Genomic DNA, 18,367 nt, shown 5'->3' with positions numbered 1-18,367 from the left:
TTATTTCCAAATGTAAGATCTTTGGTGTCTCTTCTGTGCTGTATCGAGTGGGTGTATTTTCTGAAAAACTGTAATAATCTTATCTTGAAACTTATTTGCTGCATTTTAGTCAAAGTTGTTATTCCTTTTTCAAATTTGATCTTTGACATTCATTGCTCGTCCCCTCGTAAGTGGACAGTCGTTTTCTCCCTCTGCCACTGACCCCAATATCTAAGCTTGACCTTGTTCATCATCAACAGTCAACCTGCTGTTAACTGTATCCCTCGGCCAGTTAAACCAGCATTGAATCCTCCTTTTCCTCACTTTTCAACCGTTTTGGCTGGGTCAACAGTTATTTTTGTATTCCAGTTTTGAGGTACTACTACTACCACAGCCATCAAGCTGCTAAGAGGATAGTGATGACTACATTAGTGGTTTTATACTTTTCCTTGGTAAATATGAATTAGTTCAGGGTGATCACTTCGTAGTTCATTATGGTTTGCTTTGCTGAATTCAACAAAGCTGTTTTCATCATTCATATGAACTGCCTCAGTAAAAACCTCATGACTGTCCAGTCCTGCTCCTGGAGCCCCAAGAGACTGGACATCCCTGATCTAGAGTGAGCAGAGCTGGAAAATACTGTGAAGGCATGAACGGCACAACAGAAATTGTTTGTGATGCCTTCACCAACAGGAGCAGCATCAAACAAGGATGCCCCCTCACTCCAACATATTGCTTGGGATCTTTGCTTTTATCCTGAAGCACAACGTCAGATCTTAAACAAGAATACAGAATCTGATGGGAAACCGTCAGAAGTCCTCACGAGAGACAGGTTGCTCAGTCAACACTGCTGTAGTATGATCTCCAGACTATGCCTGGACTTAAAGACAAATATTTATTTGGCAGGATGTTGTTGAAGCTCCATCGGTGTGTATAATACACATTAGGGCTCATCTATGAGTCTACTCACCTCAGACCCACAGTGACGCAAGGATGAATTTTTCACAAAATTGCATGCAGGTTTTTTTTCTTCTTCTTACTATCAAAAATTGTTTGAAATGACACAAGGGTAGGTAACAGATGAGATTTTGTTTCTTTAAAAAAAACTACAAACTTGTGAAAACAAATCATGCTCCTTTTAAACCAGAAATCTTACTCATCATGCTGACATCAGGGGCTTAACAGTCCTTTTAACTGGGGCCGGATGAAATTATGAATTTACAACATCTGCCTTGTGTCCATCCGTTTTCAAATGGTTCCTGGCCCATTCCAACAAACTGAATTTACCCACAGGCCTAATGAGGTAATGCAAGAAGCATCCATTTCACTGGTTTCCATGTATAGGTTATGCTGGCTAATGCACCACAGTTGTATCATGGCAGTCAGATGCCTGTTATTTACATGAATTTTACAAATGTGTGATCCGTATTCAATATAAAAGCTGAGCAAATGGACTGACTTTGACTTGAATGCACACTATAAAGCTGACATTGATTGTGTCTTCATATATTAGCTCACTCATGTCCATCTTTGGGGGGAAATACTCAACCTTTATTTGTAAGTCCACTGCTTTCTCACACATTTTAAAACTGTTTTTATTTTTCCAAGTTTACAATGTCAAGGCCTACATAACATAGGATGACATTCAAAAGTCACACAACCAAAAACACAGAGTGGCAAGACTAAAATAACGACACATTCCAAGCAATAACATTTAACGTTTTTTATTGACATCCTTAGAGAGAACTTATTTTTAGATGTTTTCTGGACTGATTCTTACTTGGCATAACTGAATGATGGATAACAGTGACACAACTATCTATAAAGTGGTTATCCAGGAGGCCATCCCAGCTGACGGCCACCCAGGACGTGGATGTGAACATGGTAAACGGACTGCCCACCGTCAGGACCCTCGTTGAGCACCAGTCGGTATCCTCTGGGTAAACCCACCTGCTCGGCACAGTTCTTAGCAACCACCATCAGATGTCCGAGCAGCTGAGCCGAGACAAAGACATAAGCAGAATATATAACACTTGTTTAGTAACTGAATAATTATGAAGAGAACCTTCAATCTACCAATCAGAGAATCACAGGAAATAGCTGTGACTGTCCAATCCCATGAAGCATTGCAAATTACATCTTCTATATTTGAATATTTGGCAGTAAACAAAAAAAAAACCAACCACAGTAAATGTAAATATAATTATATATATATATATATATATATATATATATATATATATATATATATATATATATATATATATATATATATATATATATATATATATATATATATATATATATATATATATATATATATATATATATATATATATATAGTGAGGAAAATAAGTATTTGAACACCCTGCTATTTTGCAAGTTCTCCCACTTAGAAATCATGGAGGGGTCTGAAATTGTCATCGTAGGTGCATGTCCACTGTGAGAGACATAATCTAAAAAAAAAAATCACATCCAGAAATCACAATGTAAATGCAAATAAGTATTAGTAATAAGTATATTAGGATAGTTTTCCAGCATCTTTTGCATTTTTGAACCCTCTCCAGCAGTGACTGTATGATTTTGAGATATTAAAAAACTATTTTAAAAAAAAAGGTTCAAACATTCATTAAGAGCTGGGGGCTGAAAACTTTTTAACAGGATGAAGATGTCCAAATATTTCTTTGTTTAAAGGGGTCATATAATGCCATTTTTGTACAATTTAATATGATTCGTTAGTGTCTAAATGAAAAGTTTGTAATATACTTTAATTAAAAATTCTCATTAGTATTGTAAGAAAACACTCATTTTACCTGGTCAAAAACAGCTCTGTTTTCAGCAAGTCATTTCAGTGCATGTGACTTTAAATGATAATGAGCTTTGCTCACCCCGCCCCTCTGTTCTGTGGCGCGTTTTGACACAACACACGTGGAGTGTTGCCTTGACAACAGTTGAGGGTATGTTTTGGAGAAATGGCGACTCTCTGAGGACACAATTTGAACCAGAGTCGGACCTGGAACAAGATGACGGCCCCAACGAAGTTCGACAATAAGGTTTCTGACGTTTATAACGTTTCTGAATGGTTGGTTAACGTAATGTCACTTTGATCTATCTTTGTACTGGCAGGGTCGCGTTAGCGCAGTGAGATATGAATGCTATGTGTTTACTGATGTATACGTTAGTTCATTGTTACCACGTTAACTCTATAACCAGCGTACACAGTTTGTAATAACCATAACGCGTTGTTCACTATAAACGTGGGATTATGAAGTATATTGAGAACGTCATACATAGAAAGCATGCCGTAATGTAACTTACCCTGTAAACTTTTGCCGCATTCTTCATGAAGCGTGCAAGCGATTTGCAAAGATTAATATAAAGGTTAATAAAACGTTACACTCACTTCTTCCTGAGGTGCAGCAGGAACACAAATAGTTGGTAGCGATCCTTTTTCAGGAGCTTAGCAAAGGTTCTTTGCAAAACCTGCTTTATACTGACCCTCGTTTATAAAGCAGTCTGGTGAGAAATGATTCACAAACATGAAAGCATTGACGTTGATCGGGGGGAATATTCCCTTCGAAAACAAAACTCAGCCACTGCGTCTTCAGTGGTTCGGATTTAGGAACATCAAAATGACTGCTGTGTTCGTTATTACACCCAAGAACACAACACCACAATCGCTTAGACGCCATTCTGCTCCAGGGTATCAACAATGGCGGACTGATGACAGCTCGCTCAGGGCGGGTCTGTGTTGAAATGCTGCTGTCAATCAACAACGTAACAACGTGTAACGTCACACGGCTCGATTTGAGACAGGGGAAAACATATAAGGAGATTTAAAAAAAACACTAGATGGATTTTTATCATTATAGGATGGTTGAAAATCATTCAGTTACTGCTGGAGAGGGTTAAAATATGGAAAGGATGCTGGAAAACTGAAGAATTTGCAGGACCTGGACTGGAGGATTTTTCTGAAAAACATTGGCCAGTTTAACTGCTCGGGACAAACAAGGGACTTGAGAACAACCATCAGAAAACTATATGGACTTATAAACATGTTTTATGTAAAATATCTTATTCAGGACAGTACTAATTAAAAAACAACATGCATTTTGTATGATCTCTCTTATTTTGTTAAAATTATTCAAATGTTCATTCTGCAAGCAGTTCACACACTTTTTCTTGCAACTATATATACTGCTTTGAGATGAAGTTCACACACACACACAGTGGTACAGTGTAAGTTTAATACTGACCTCTTTATCAGCATCCTCTACTTTAGAGATCTGAGTGATGGCCTTTCTGGGGACCACCAGGAAGTGAGTGGGAGCCTGAGGGGCCACATCATGGAAGGCAATGCACTGATAATTCATCACACAGAGAGACAGAGAGAGAGAGAGAGAGAGAGAGAGCGAGAGAGAGAGAGAGAGAGAGAGCGAGAGAGAGAGAGAGAGAGAGAGAGATTATCAATGTGTATTATTCATTGGGTGTAATAAATAAATAGTTAAGTGTAAAAGTAGGAAAACTGCCGTGTAACTGAAAGCGTTCACATTATTTTGGAAAGGGCCTTCATTAATCGCTGTTCAATGTGCAACGAAGTTGTGCAGAAATGTGACAGTTCACATACGAGTGCAGAACACGTGAACTACTCTAGCATTGCAATCTGGCACATTTCCAAATATCCTAGATTTCAGTTGAACTGTCAACAGAACTCAAAATGATTTTGCAACTGAACTTCAAATGCATCAATAACAGTGATCAGACACTCGATCATTTCGTTAAGATATAGTCTGAAAGCGCATTGAAATGCTGCAGAGCAGGCGCAGCATCGAGCGCACTGACGGCAGTATATAGCTATCGCTGTACAAACAGCAGAGATCGCACCTGATCATCTTCATAAATGATGTTGGCAGGAATCTCTTTACGGATGATTTTGCCGAATATCGTGTCTCCTCCCGGCTGCGCGCTCTGAGCTCGCTCCACTTCATCCGCCATGATCACAGATCTGCTTCTGCAGCTGCGCAGCTCTCAATAACATGCGCACACACAGCTCAACTCCTATTGGCTGAGATAAGCACAAAACGACAACCGGCAGAGCGACTGGACAGAGCCCATTGACGATCGGCCACATGATTGGACAGCTGAAAATGAATTATTTTCATAATAAAAGTGCCATGCAGAGACAACCTAATTAAACTGAGAAGTTCCGTATTTAACATTCTATTATTGCAATCCTTTTGATAAAATTTGCATAGATTAGTTATTAAACATCGCAGAAAAAAAATTAAGTTCAGTCGAAAGCTCAATGCCAACCTAAGAACTCAATACTAAAGCATGGTCTAATAAAATACTACAATAATAATGGCTGCGTCTCAATCAGCCCCCTAGCTCAGTAATCAGGGCACTGATCAGGGAGTCAGCCCATTGACTTGTGTCCTGATCAGTGCCCTGACTACTGAACTAGGAAGCTGATTGAGACGCACCCATTGTTTATGTATTTTTCGCGTCTGGTCAGCTTTTAATTTGAAACATCTTACTTCCGTGTTGTTATTTGTATCGCTGCTGACATGTCTAACAACAGATATGCTGTGTTCTGTGTTTTACTGGCGGGATTTTGCTTCATTTCATGGAAACACTCGTTAATTGGTAACACGTTATTATGATAATCATTATTCTGGCAATACTTATTTTGTTTTTTGAAGCAGAAAAAAACCGAGTTTCATGCTGTCTCTCTCACTTTGGTAGAGTGTCTTCAACTTGTACTCGAAACAAAATGTAATCGATGAAATTGAATTAATTGTATCATTTATTTAGATCAATTTTCGATGTTTTAAAATCTTAAGGGTGGCTAGTGTTGTGAAATCAGCTTGTGTTAATGTTGCTGCAGCTGTAAAGTGCGCTGCTGAGATCTGACAGCTGTTTGAGGTGTGTGTTACAGGGGTTACAGATGCTCTGACAGCTGTGTGTGTGTGTGTGTGTGTGTGTGTGTGTGTGTGTGTGTGTGTGTGTGTGTGTTACAGATGTTCTGACAGCTGTTTGATGTGTGTGTGTGTTACAGATGCTCTGACAGCTGTTTGATGTGTGTGTGTGTTACAGGGGTAACAGATGCTCTGACAGCTAATTGATCTGTGTGTTACAGATGCTCTGACCGCTTGTTTAGCGAGGTGTGTGTGTTTTCTGTGTTACAGGGGTTACGGATGCTCTGACAGCTAATTGATCTGTGTGTTACAGATGCTCTGACAGCAGTTTGGTGTGTTTGTGTGTGTGTGTGTGTGTGTGTTACCGGGATTACAGATGCTCTGACAGCTAATTGATCTGTGTGTTACAGGTGTTTCAGATGCTCTGACAGCTGTTTGATATGTGTGTGTGTGTTATAGATGCTCTGACAGCTGTTTGGTGTGTGTGTGTGTGTGTTACAGATGCTCTGACAGCTGTTTGATGGATGTGTGTGTGTGTGTGTGTGTGTGTGTGTGTGTGTGTGTGTGTGTGTGTGTGTGTGTGTGTGTGTGTGTGTGTGTGTGTGTGTGTGTGTGTGTGTGTGTGTGTGTGTGTGTGTGTGTGTGTGTGAGTGAGTGTATGTGTTACAGATGCTCTGACAGCTGTTTGAGTTGTGTGTTACAGATGCTCTGGCAGCTGTTTGATATGTGTGTTACAGATGCTCCGGCAGCTGTTTGATATGTGTGTTACAGATGCTCCGGCAGCTGTTTGATATGTGTGTTACAGATGCTCCGACAGCTGTTTGGTGTGTGTGTGTTACAGATGCTCTGACAGCTGTTTGAGGTGTGTGTTACAGGGGTTACAGATGCTCTGACAGCTGTCTGTGTGTGTGATTCATGTTTAAAATTGACGATTTTAAACATGAATCATGTAAATTCTATACTGTGTTCTTGGACTTTAGAGATGCCTTTGGGACATTATCTCACAAATTGTTGCTTAACGCATTAGAGGAGATCCATCTACCTCAGCCCTTTGTGGACCTCATAACAGATGTGTATAGGGGATCTTTTCTACAGGTTATCTGTGGTAAACAACTCACAGAGCCTATAACTCTTAAAGTGTGGATTAAAACAGGCTGCCCCTGGAGTGCTGTCAATTTCATCCTGGCCATCAACCAGTGGATGAGATGGATCTGCCAGTGCGCAACACCACACACTAGATCCCCAAACCCTGTCCAGGCCAGGGGTACGCCGATGATGTCCAGGTGTCCTCCAGGGACGAGAATACCATTCAAAACATGCTGACCAGAACGGATGAATTCCTACAGTGGTCTAAGCTGGAGGTGAAACACACCAAATGTGCAGCATTTTACGAGCGGCGAAGCGGTGGAAACCGCTGGTACAAAGCAAAATCTGACAAACCCCCCTCCTTTACAATAATGGGCCAGCCTATCAGGGTCTACTCTCGTCATGAAACATACACCTATCTTGGCCATAGATTCAACATTGCAGGTGAGTGGGGTGAACAGGTGCAGGAGTTATCCTGTGCCTTTAAGAACAGGATCGATCTGATCGACTCCTCCCCCCTACCTGTAGTCATGAAGCTGGAGGCCATTAGAGAAGTGGCTCTGGCAAAGATACAACATCTCTTTGCAAACATTCACATCCCACAAAATGTCCTACGGGACATGAATAATAAAACAGTTGAGGCCGTTAGGAAATAGCTGGGACTCAATTCTCATTCCACCAGGGACATAATCTTCCTCACACTCAAGGAAGGGGGTCTGGGGGTCCCAAATGTGGAATGGACGACTAGTACATCTCATCAGCATGCTCAACAACGATGATGCTGCAGTCAGAGAGCTAGCCATAGCTTCCCTCTTATTGGACCTTAGGAAGAGAAAGGTCCCTTTGGCCACAGGCAACCAAGACAGCTTCCTAGGCTTCAGGAGGAAGAGCAATGGCAAACTGGACACACAAGCTGCAGGTTTCGGAGTTCGTTCAGACTGGCCAGACCTAAACGATCTGTGTAACAGACTGGCAGTTAAACTACAGTGGAGACAAAGCAACTCACACACTGCACCTGAGGTGTCTGACGCAGTGGTTACACACCCATCTATTACTGCGGAGGCCACAATCTGCCACAACGAGACACAACACACACTACAGAGCACAACAGCAAGAAAAGCCTTACTGAACATCAAACAGATGGACACAAAACAACACTGGACTGGACTGAGAATGCAGGGAAAGTTGGCATGTCTTGACTTTGCAGACCATTCTACCTCTCACTCTGTGTACAGAAATGCTGCACTAGGGGAGGATATCCTCTGCTTCACTGTGAAGGCCAGACTACAGATGCTGCCAACCAGATACAATCTAGCATTATGGTACCCTCAGAATCACCATCCACACTGTATAATGCATTCTAACTCTGAACATCTGGAATCAGTTGCTCATATTGTGAATGGGTGTAATATGTACAAGGGATTATACACAGCACGCCATGACCGTATTGTTGATCTTATTGCCAGTTCTGTTCAGGACATATTTCCAAAAAACATACCGATGTATAAACACTCACGAGTGACACCAGACTGGTTCAACAGCTCTGAAGATGTGTTCTGTAACATCCCTAACAGCCCTGATGTTGTGTTGGTGGATATAGATAGAAAGGAGGTGCTAGTCCTTGAAATAGGCTGTGTATATGATTTGTATATGGACATAGCCTTTTTAGAAAAAATGACTAAATACCATCCCCTCCTTGCTAAGATCAGTGACCTGGGCTATGCATGTAAGTTTGCGGTATTGATATTTGGCAGCCTGGGACATGTCCACAAACTGACTGTTAGTGGACTAAGACTGGCAGGGCTACCAAAAGGACAGTCTAAACAACTGGCAAAGTTCTGCTCTATATCAGCTGTGATAGGCAGCCTTGCTGTGTGGCGTAGGAGATGTTTTATGTACCCTTAAATGTCAAAGCTGTGTTACCTCTGAGAATATTTGAATCCTTTCTGTACGAAATTTGATTGGCAGATTCAAATAAAGAAATTAAAATGTGTGTGTGTGTGTGTGTTACAGGGGTTACAGATGCTCTGACAGTTGTTTGTGTGTGTGTGTGTGTGTGTGTGTGTGTGTGTGTGTGTGTGTGTGTGTGTGTGTGTGTGTGTGTGTGTGTGTGTGTTACAGATGCTCTAACAGCTGTTTGTGTGTGTGTGTGTGTGTGTGTGTGTGTTACAGATGTTCTGACAGCTGTTTGATGTGTGTGTTACAGATGGTCTGACAGCTATTTGATGTGTGTGTTACAGGTGTTACAGATGCTCTGAAGCTGGCCGGACGTGGGCTCATATTCCTGGGCATCTGCACATGGCTGATATACATGTTACCAAGGCTGAAATCTTTCTTCTTTCCAGTGTGTCAAGAGCTCCCAGACCGTATGACCAGTTTTATTCCCATAAAATTTTGTCGATGTATTATTGCTGTAACTGTAATGGCTTATTTTTATGATTGAAGTTGACGTTTGGTATCTTACAGGCCCACTGCATGAATCCGACCGACTGAGACAAGAGCAAGTTAGAAGAATTCAACAACACCAACTCAATGACAAGGTTCAAAACAATATCTCTGCCTTTAAAAGCTAATAAATGTTCCACTCTAGGTCTGTAAATATGTTATGAATATATTCTAACAATAAATATGTTGTTTCTCATACCATGAAGATGTCTGACTACGCTGAAAGCGTGTTAAAGCCGAGACAGAACTTGTTGCTCCAGAAGAAAATGGAACGGCACCATCGCATGACAGGAGAGTCCTGGAGACTGAGCCAGGGGTTTCCAGTCGGGGTGAGCAAACTCAAACTCATTATCACTAGTGCCACATGCAGCAGCGGGATGGGAAATGTGCTTTTCTGTTTTGTTTTGTATTTTTAAAACAATTAACACAAGTTAAGTCACCTTTATTTACAGTATGTCGCGCATTATAAAGTACAGATTGTTTCAAAGCAGCTTTACAGTGATGAACAGGAATATAATAATCAATGATGCAAACAGTTTCGTCAGGTCATCAATTATGAAATGAGTTCAATTCATCTATAAAGCAGCTCTACAATAGTGTCATTATTGAGTCGAAAAGTAATACTAAATATTAGAGTGTAATACACCTGCTCAGAAAAAGAAACAATCTAGACATAGTGCAGGGGTTCTCAACTCTGGCCCTCGAGATCCAGCTGCGTCCGGAGACACTCATGCACTGTTCCCTATATAGCCATTGACATTTGAGTCCTCTCAAATAGAAGAAGGGAATGAGAATGAGTGAGCGAATTCGTACACTGACGTAAATATCACACATCAGAGAGGACAATTCAATCATAAACGTTAAAGGTTAACTAAATCCCAGCTCAGCGCTTAACTCGACCCACTGGCAATATTTGAAAAATGCTGGAAGACCGAGGGGATGAACCGAGGGCGGGACGGAGCGGAGGCCGTGCACCTGAGACCCGCAGTGACGGATTGATTGACATATTACTATACCCTGTATTAACATCTCTGACTTTATTGTACATTAGTGAAGTTTATTTCCTTAGTTTGTTTTGTCACACATTTATTGTATGTTCATTATAAAGAGAAGAAAACAGCTGGCTGTCATGTATATTCACTATTATGTTTATTATATTAGAAATACACTACTGTCTGTTTTATTTGTTCACTTAAAAGAACATTAAATAACAACATAACTACCCCTGAAAATAATTACCATGTCAATCAATCTCTATCATGTCGCTTCACAATATCTCCATACAGATGGAGATTGTAAATGTTACACTTACAATTGTACAAGTTACCGCCTTTGGTGTTTTCATGGCCTATCTTTCATTTTCTTTTGAGCTCTATCGCCGTCTCGCATTGTAATGTGGAAATGGTTTGTTGGTGAGTGCATCAAATGTACACTCAGAGTGCATTGTGGGTATTAAAGAGTGAATGATTGTAGGAAATTATATTGTTCACTCAGAATTTGGACAGCAAAATGGCCGACACGGATATAGAGGGTATGCGTGGGATGTCACCGTCGACCAAAGTGACTGCGGTTACGCCCACTGAGTGGCAGAACGACTGAGCGGCATTGGTTTACAGCGTGAAAAACACAAACACACATCTAAAATGGGAAAGAGCTTTGAGATTGACGGTACAAATAGAGTTGACAAGAAATCTGAGGTATATTTTTTACAGACTACCGAAAGCTACCGAAAAGAGAAGCAAATAGAGACGGAGCGTATTTTTCAATCCAACCCTCTCCATTGTATTGCGTGAAGCGGCCTCCTTGTCATTTCTGACTTATAACAAAAAATATAACTATGTCTAAAAGCTACTTTGTGACGGTGTACAGCAAACAAGCCAATAAACACAGAACTACGTTTTATAAGCTGTCGACCAAAAAAAACGAGTGTTTAAGGAGACAAAAGTGGATACAGGCAATAAGATGTGAAGCTTCAGCAGGAAGAATGGGTACATTTTGGGATCCTGACACTCCGTATGCCTACGTGTGCAGTAAATATTTTGTCACTGTTAAGTCAAATATCCAAATGTCAGTTTTATACATCATATTTCCTGTCTCTGATTATGTTCCCCTCTAGTGGGCGTAGTTCTTAGTGTAATATAACATGTCGCATCTCAATTGCCTGTATCCACTTTTGTGTCCTGGGTTTTTGGTTCTGGGTTTTTTTAGCTTGTTTGCTGTACACCTTGTCACAAATCAGCTTTTAGACATTGTTCTGTTTTTTGTTATAAGTCAAAAATGACAAGGAGGCCACTTCACGCAATATAAAGTCAATAGAGACTTTAGTTATTTAAAAAGTACATGCACCATTAAAACACAATGTTACGAGTGAGCGAGCTGACTGTGACAAGATGGCCGCCAGGCGCGGTCCATTGGCCAGCAGCGCGGACGAGACATCTAGCCTTTATTATGTATATCTATGGATGTTTGTGTCAATATGTTGAATTTTGGGGTAATATCGTACCCTATATATTGTTTTGACAACTCAGCAATTAAATATTTATCATCTTATATTCTGTCTAATTGGATGTTTTTAAATAAACACTAACAAAAACGATTCAAGTTTTAGGGCTTGATGATATGATGATATATATATAACATTAATATACGTGATCACGCAGATTTAGACCTACTTATTTTGTATTTATATAAGTAGTTCACAGGCAAATGTGCTTTATGCATTTTCCCGGCGTTAAAATCAGGCTCATATAAATGTCAGGAAACACGATTCCTGGCTTCACGTCAATATCCATGGATCACTGGATCTTTGGTAACTTGTAAGGAATACTATATCGAGTCCAACCTTTAATTTCAAATTGAAAATCGTTACTCACATCTGGACAGTGACGTCAATGCATACCCTCTATAGTGCACTTTTTAAAAATGGGGAGCACTTTCCTATAGAGTTCAGTTCTAACTCACCTTATCTAGCTTATCACGGTCTTCTGGATTACTAGAAAGCTACAGACAGGTGATGCAGATGCAATGAGACCTGCTTTCCTGTTTGTTCATCTGATGTTCGGTATAAAAGCCTATTAATAGTACTCACGGCTGACTACAAATAGAGCATTTCAATAATGGCATTGGTAGTAGAAAACTTTCAGTCTAACAGGGGTGTCCAATCCTGCTCTTGGAGGGCCACTGCCCCGCAGACTTCAGCGCCAACCCCAGTTACACACACCTGAACCGGATAATCAAGGTCTTACTCTGCATATTAGAAACTTCCAGGCAGGAGTGTTGGAGCTGGTTGGAGCTAAACTCTGCAAGAGCAGGATTGGACACTTCTGATCTAAGATGACCATTACATTGACCAGCGCAACATACAATTTTACTGAGAGCACCTTTAACTGCATGTTGTGGTTCAGGGGGAAGAGGATCAGATGTTTCTTGATGTCAATGCAGACGAGAATCCTAATCAGGGAGCCATAAGGAGACGGAAGCTGCTGCTGACTGTTACGCCAAATCCTGTCCAAAAGGAAGCGCCCAAGCAGAAGAAGGTAAACAGTGCATTTGTGTTTTTCTTGGAATGGTGCTCTAAAGGAGCCCTTAAAGGATTAGTTCACTTTTAAATAAACTTTTGCTGATAATTTACTCACCCCCATGTCATCCAAGATGTCCATGTCTTTCTTTCTGCAGTCGAAAAGAAATGAAGGTTTTGGATGAAAACAGTCCAGGGTTTTTCTCCATATAATGGACTTCAGTGGGACCCAAACGGTTCGAGGTCCAAATGACAGTTTCAGTGCAGCTTCAAAGGGCTTTAAACAATACCAGACGATGAATAAGGGTCTTGTCTAGCGAAACGATCAGTTTCTGCGAGAAACCGAGCAGTATTTATGCTATTATTTTACCTCTTAACAGAGGAACGCGATCGCCATTACTTCCGGAGAGTGAGGTCAAATTTGATCGTGGTTATAGATATATCGATAGTAGATGCCTCATTCTACTGATCCGTGCAGTCGCTAATGAGGCATCTACGTATACATATATGACCACAATTAAATTTGACCTCACTCTCCGGAAGTAATGGCGGAGCTCAGAGACGATCGCGTTCCTCTGTTAAGAGGTAAAATAATAGCATAAATACTGCTCGGTTTCTCGCAGAAACTGATCGTTTCGCTAGACAAGACCCTTATTCATCGTCTGGTATCGTTTAAAGCCCTTTGAAGCTGCACTGAAACTGTCATTTGGACCTTGAACCGTTTGGGTCCCACTGAAGTCCATTATATGGAGAAAAACCCTGGACTGTTTTCATCCAAAACCTTCATTTCTTTTCGACTGCAGAAAGAAAGACATGGACATCTTGGATGACATGGGGGTGAGTAAATTATCAGCAAAAGTTTATTTAAAAGTGAACTAATCCTTTAAGTGCAGGCGTAGGACTTTCAGAAATTTTAAACTTTCATTGAAATTTGTTCAGAAACACTACTGCATTATGGGTCTGTGTGGAAGAAATTAGTTTTTTCTTTCCATTAAAGGTCATAGTTTTGCCCGATGAGCCGTCAGCGGACACCGAGGGGGTGAGTGGACCAACATATGATCCAGAGGAATAAAAACATGATAACCCCATGATAAGTGGTACTTTCTTCTGTGAAGTCATGTATTTATAGTTACATCTCTGCTCTGTAACGCACTGACAGGTTGTAAAAATAGCTCTAAGATGTCCAAGCAGAAGAATGATCCACCGGCGATTCCTCAAAACCTGGAGCTCGACGGTGAGTCCTTCCTCATTACTGTCGTCTGCTTTGACTAGAGAAGATGACAAGGTAATATTAATATCTTATGTTCATTAGCTCCTTCTTGACTGGATGATGAAGACAGGATACCACCCTGCTCTCTACACGCTGTGTACGTCTTACCCCAGGAAAACACTACTGATGGCTGCAGACGTGAGTCTGGAGGAGGCTGGGATTCTCACCGACACACTGCTGCACGTGGAGGAGAAAGAGCCGGCCGTTACCTAAGAGCACTTCTGCTTTTGAAATGCTTTTATGGGACTGAATGGATGCTGTAACATCGTGCACCAGTCAACATGCCTTCATTCTCTACATCTGCCAGAATTGGGATACATTTCCTGTAACTCTAAGTTTTGCAGCTCTAAGTCTTTATGTAGATATTAGTTTTTCTTTAATACATGAGAATAATCCTGTCCAGATATACGTTTTTTTTAAATCAGCAAAAAAAGGTTATAAAGCAAATGCTACCTTGCTGTATAAATACATTATTTTAGTTGAGGTTATGAGGGTTCTCAGGGTGACGGGGCAGAATTCGCAGGTAGTTTTCATATTAAGCTGCAGATTGGTACACTTGACTCATGTTATTTAGTATCTGAATGTCCATACAATTTTTGATCAAATAAATGCAGGTGAGAATAAGAGACCTTTTCAAAAACATGAAACATTTTTCTTTGTAATCTTTCTCCAAAATGTTTTAACTTAACCAACTCTGAAACAACTCTTGCTTTTTAGTGTCGTAGGTGCTGCAGCCTTTCTAAAACCTGCCACTTGTTTACACAGTAGTTTAATGTTGGTTAATATCCACATAATGTTTATGGCAATGCTAGAACTGAAAATCAGTGTCACCTTCAGGATGTGAAGTTCTGGACAGTGACTTTGACCTTCAACGGGAACCAAAGAATCAGACCAAAGAACTACAAAGCGATGAAATGTTTGCTTGCAAAAGTGTATTTTCTCAGAATACATGGATATTTCAGACCATCTGTGAATGGAGAATAAAGCTCTTTGCAGCCAGATAGTGTAGTTTCAGATGATAACCAGTCAAATACAGAACAATGACCTGCACCACTCCAGTAAAGAAAACAAACACTTTTCATGATCCAGTCAATTCCTAATGGAAACTACAAAAATAAAACAGTTTTTGCTGAATATATGGTTTCACATTACGCAAGTATTGTTTCACTCTCAAAAGACAACAATCCTCAATTAGCAATGTTAATAAAAGCACAACTAGTGTGTGGTTTTGGAGTAGCTTGCGATTAAAAGTACTTTATTAGTTCAAATACACCAAAGAAGAGGCTATCACTTATTAACAAATACACAGAAGACAGGAAACACAAAAGAAAAGAAAATGGTAGGTTAGACAAAGAGGGACAGTCAGATAAAGTCCATGTACACTTGTGTGTTCACTCCCAGAATGGAAGAGGCATGTCCTTCGGTTTCAACATTCTTTCCGATAGGAATTTTTGTGTTTTTTTTTTTTGGTGAATACAGAGGAAAGAATGTCAGCTTGTGCACTTGTATAAAATGTTACTGTTTTTCACATGCCTGGCATTGCCAACGTAAAGGACTTTTTTTCCAGTGGTACTGTAAGAGAGAAAGCTAGTCACTTGCTTATTTTTTTTACTCAGAGAAATTTACAATTCAAGAACGAAGGGAACATCTCTATTCATTGTATACAGCAGGCAATTTGCACTATAGGCTAAAACGAGACACTTTGTAGCAGTACTGAGACAGAGCGATCGGATTTGGGCATTAAATGCTTGTATGGCACATTTTGGTCCGTGTTAGTGTTGTGTCAGAACATTTCCCCCATTTTATATACACATTGGATGAATAGATGTAGGCATGTTTGGAATTGTCAATTTTTCATGTTGCGTCAGAGGTCTTTGGAGGCAGGCCAGTGCTCGCTTATAGGAAGTAGTCGGGGGTGCGGCGGGTGACGTGGGGCTCTCCGCGTCGAGGAGCTGGATCAAACTGAAGGCTGAGGGGAAGAAAATAAAAAAAATCCATCTCATGAAAACCTGCCCAGTCAAATTTCACTCTAAAAACTAAATTAGTAAGAAATAGCATATTGCAGAATGCATGAAAATGAAGCATAGTTTTAGGACTACTAAGATTTTTTGCATTGTGACATACATTTTAATACAGGGTTTCTGCAGGTTTCACCAAGTCAAATTTAAGACCATTATGAATTAAATTGAAGACCTATATCACACAATAAAAAAAACGTACAAAAGGAAATGCAGAATCACAAAATTACTTGCAAAGCAAATTAATTTATTCAATATATATATATTTTTTATTTGATTTGATTTTTTTTTTTTCTCCTTCCGAGATCAAAATTACTGATTTTGTGGTGGTCATTTCCAGTTTTGTTGTTTTTTTCATAGGATGCCACATTTACCATATTAGATGCACAATAGTCACACATGACAATAAAACAAACAAAATGCATGAATCTTGTTTGGTATTACAAAAAAAGGCTGGTCCAGTGGTGTGCCATCTAGCCTTAATAAAATTATCGATTTAGGCCAGTACACACCGGGACGAATATCGCGCGTTTATCGCCAGCGTTTTTCGGTGCGTCTTGAGTGTTCACACCCAAGCGATTTTCACTGGCGATGCGCCGAGTGCACATTCAGTAGATAGCGCTCCCGGTACAGGTGGTGCTGCGGCACTTTACGCTTCTGACACTCGCTTGTCACACAGAAGAAGAAGAGAGACAGTATTTACGTTCTTGCCATAACCGTAGATATATTATGTCTATGGCCAAAACCATTCACACACTTTTTGCTAACTGGCCAGCAGCATTTGCAGCTCATCTTCTTCTTTGTCTACTTACTACTTCTACATAATGTGTGCTCGGCAAGACTGTTTTGTGCTTGAGCGCCACCAAGTCGTGTTTTACTGTCACTTCAGCAGCTCCAGGCACGTGAACAAAAGCGCTGATCTCATTGGTCGGCCAGTTTTTAACGCGCCGCGTCAAAATAAAACACGAGGCGTTTTTTTTTTTAAATGACGCTTTTACACGTCGGTGTGCACAATCACATTGGCGCCCTTTGTTTAGTCATGAGGCGTTAAACGTCAGCGATAAACGCGCGCGAAAATCGCCCCGGTGTGAACAGGCCTTTAGGGTGGGAAATGTGACAAATCTTACAAGTAAGCAATTGCTTAATATAAAGTAAAAAGTTCAAGTAAACGGTCATTAATAAAATAAGAACTTATTAACCAATTACAATAGGACAAATAAATACAACCTAAAGATACGGATACAAACAGTGCTTTAAGTTGAAGTACCGTTTTTTCCCTGTTGTTGTTTGTTTAACATTAACACACAGACAGGAGCGGGTACAAGCTATCTTAGTATGCTTTCACTTTAAGAACTACAGTAATGTGCAGATCCAATACTGACCCACGTCCCAAACTTTTTTACTCAAGAGTCAAGACATAACCGCCATTAAGAACATAGGGATATGAATGTGTGTATGATCGTTCAAGAGTAAGCCTAGAAATAGACACATTCGGTACACTCGCGCAAACTGACAGGCGGCAAACACGTGCACAAAATCCTCAGCCGTTCTGACATCGTTCTGTGTGTCTACCGAATTGAGTTCGTGGTTTACATCACTTTTATTAACTCTTTTTAGTGTTATCAGACGTATCATACTTTTATTTGGTCATTATGCGAGATGGCAGATTAGAAAGATTCACCTTCGCTTTCACGATCGCGTGAACTGGAGAACTGAAGCTGAAGAATAAAATCCTTTTGATGCGTCTGTGGTACAATCCGAAAGAGACCCACGCCAATAACATGAAAGCTGATTGGCTGCAATAGAAGATGCATGCTGGTCTCATTTGTAGTTGTAATAAAGCGAACTATAGTAGGACTAGCGAAAGAAAGAACTACAACAGCCCGGAATAAACACACAGACAAAAGCGCTGCGGGAGCATTTCAATGAGCATTAGAGGTACCGTTACATGGACGTAGGATCATTTAAGACCTGTTTAAAACTATTTAAGACCTAGAACTCAATACTTCAGAGAATTTAAAATTTAGATTTTGAAATTTAAGACTTTTTAAGACCCCGCGGGAACCCTGTAATAGCAATTAAGCACATTTTACCACACAGTTCGCATTGCTGTAATATAGTATTTTTAATTCCC

At 40.3% G+C, this 18,367-nt stretch overlaps 3 protein-coding genes across 5 annotated transcripts in view; 1 reads left to right on the top strand and 2 right to left on the bottom strand.

The window, feature by feature from the left end:
• Positions 1 to 1,687: 1,687 nt before the first annotated feature.
• Positions 1,688 to 4,998, bottom strand: hint1 (histidine triad nucleotide binding protein 1). Its single transcript, XM_079804120.1, has 3 exons — positions 4,864 to 4,998; positions 4,236 to 4,340; positions 1,688 to 1,974 (listed from the first exon to the last, which is right to left on the bottom strand). The coding sequence occupies exons 1-3, from the start codon at positions 4,972 to 4,974 to the stop codon at positions 1,810 to 1,812; spliced, it is 381 nt and encodes a 126-aa protein (XP_079660246.1). The 5' UTR covers positions 4,975 to 4,998; the 3' UTR covers positions 1,688 to 1,809.
• A 516-nt stretch (positions 4,999 to 5,514) lies between these two features.
• ubxn8 (UBX domain protein 8) lies at positions 5,515 to 15,791 on the top strand. 2 transcript variants are annotated; one of them, XM_079805373.1, is made up of 8 exons: positions 5,515 to 5,904; positions 9,224 to 9,349; positions 9,450 to 9,523; positions 9,635 to 9,757; positions 12,833 to 12,964; positions 13,943 to 13,984; positions 14,105 to 14,179; positions 14,258 to 15,347. In XM_079805373.1, exons 2-8 carry the CDS (start codon positions 9,295 to 9,297, stop codon positions 14,426 to 14,428), a joined length of 672 nt encoding a protein of 223 aa, XP_079661499.1. In that variant the 5' UTR covers positions 5,515 to 5,904; positions 9,224 to 9,294; the 3' UTR covers positions 14,429 to 15,347. The 2 variants fall into 2 exon arrangements, with proteins under 2 accessions (XP_079661499.1, XP_079661498.1); XM_079805372.1 differs by having other exon boundaries at positions 5,521 to 5,625; positions 14,258 to 15,791.
• ppp2cb (protein phosphatase 2, catalytic subunit, beta isozyme) overlaps positions 14,447 to 18,367 on the bottom strand; it is a 21,880-nt gene continuing 17,959 nt past the window's right edge. For both annotated transcript variants that reach the window (XM_079805370.1, XM_079805371.1), the window contains exon 7: positions 14,447 to 16,184. In XM_079805370.1, coding sequence (XP_079661496.1) covers positions 16,112 to 16,184 — 73 coding nt within the window. In that variant the 3' untranslated portion in view covers positions 14,447 to 16,111. The remainder of the gene's footprint in view (positions 16,185 to 18,367) is intronic.

This window comes from Gobio gobio, assembly GCF_949357685.1.
Source record: "Gobio gobio genome assembly, chromosome: 22".
Lineage (NCBI taxonomy): Eukaryota > Metazoa > Chordata > Actinopteri > Cypriniformes > Gobionidae > Gobio > Gobio gobio.
Note: the sequence above shows the minus strand (reverse complement) of the source record. Positions and strands in the feature narration are given on the sequence as shown.